Below are 428 nucleotides of genomic sequence, written 5' to 3'. Positions count from 1 at the left end.
TGGCGCTGAGCTCGGTGTGCGTGTGAGAGCGGCAGGGGGGCGGCAGTGGCAGAGGGCGATCAGCCTTTCCCTCCGCTTCCCTGCCCAGGAATGCTTCAGGGCCAACGGCGTCAGCGGCCGCCGTCTCATCCACGCGAACTGCTCCAACCTGCCCGCCATGGGCGTCACGGACTTCGGCCACATGCAGGTGCAAAAGGGCCGCTCGGTTTTATTTCCTTCTTTTAGGCTCTGGTGGACACAAACAGGAGCTCTGTCTCTTCCTCATTTTGTGAACATGTAATTGATCTTTTTCCTTTCAAACCTATATATTTTCTTTAACAATCACTGATAGTTAAGGCTGAATTTCAGGGCTACAGTCTGGCCTTCCAAAGCTTCCTAAAAGTTCAGAAAATCAACAACTTTACTTAAATTTCATTACCCTCTTTCCC

At 51.4% G+C, this 428-nt stretch overlaps 1 protein-coding gene across 1 annotated transcript in view; it reads left to right on the top strand.

The window, feature by feature from the left end:
• The first annotated feature begins 35 nt into the window (after positions 1 to 35).
• SAMD15 (sterile alpha motif domain containing 15) overlaps positions 36 to 428 on the top strand; it is a 2861-nt gene continuing 2468 nt past the window's right edge. Inside the window, exon 1 of the mRNA XM_031064263.1 lies at positions 36 to 187. Coding sequence (XP_030920123.1) covers positions 158 to 187 — 30 coding nt within the window. The 5' untranslated portion in view covers positions 36 to 157. The remainder of the gene's footprint in view (positions 188 to 428) is intronic.

Source organism: Geospiza fortis, unplaced genomic scaffold, assembly GCF_000277835.1.
Source record: "Geospiza fortis unplaced genomic scaffold, GeoFor_1.0 scaffold54, whole genome shotgun sequence".
NCBI classification, from domain to species: Eukaryota; Metazoa; Chordata; class Aves; order Passeriformes; family Thraupidae; genus Geospiza; species Geospiza fortis.
This window is presented reverse-complemented; position numbering and strand designations above follow the sequence as displayed.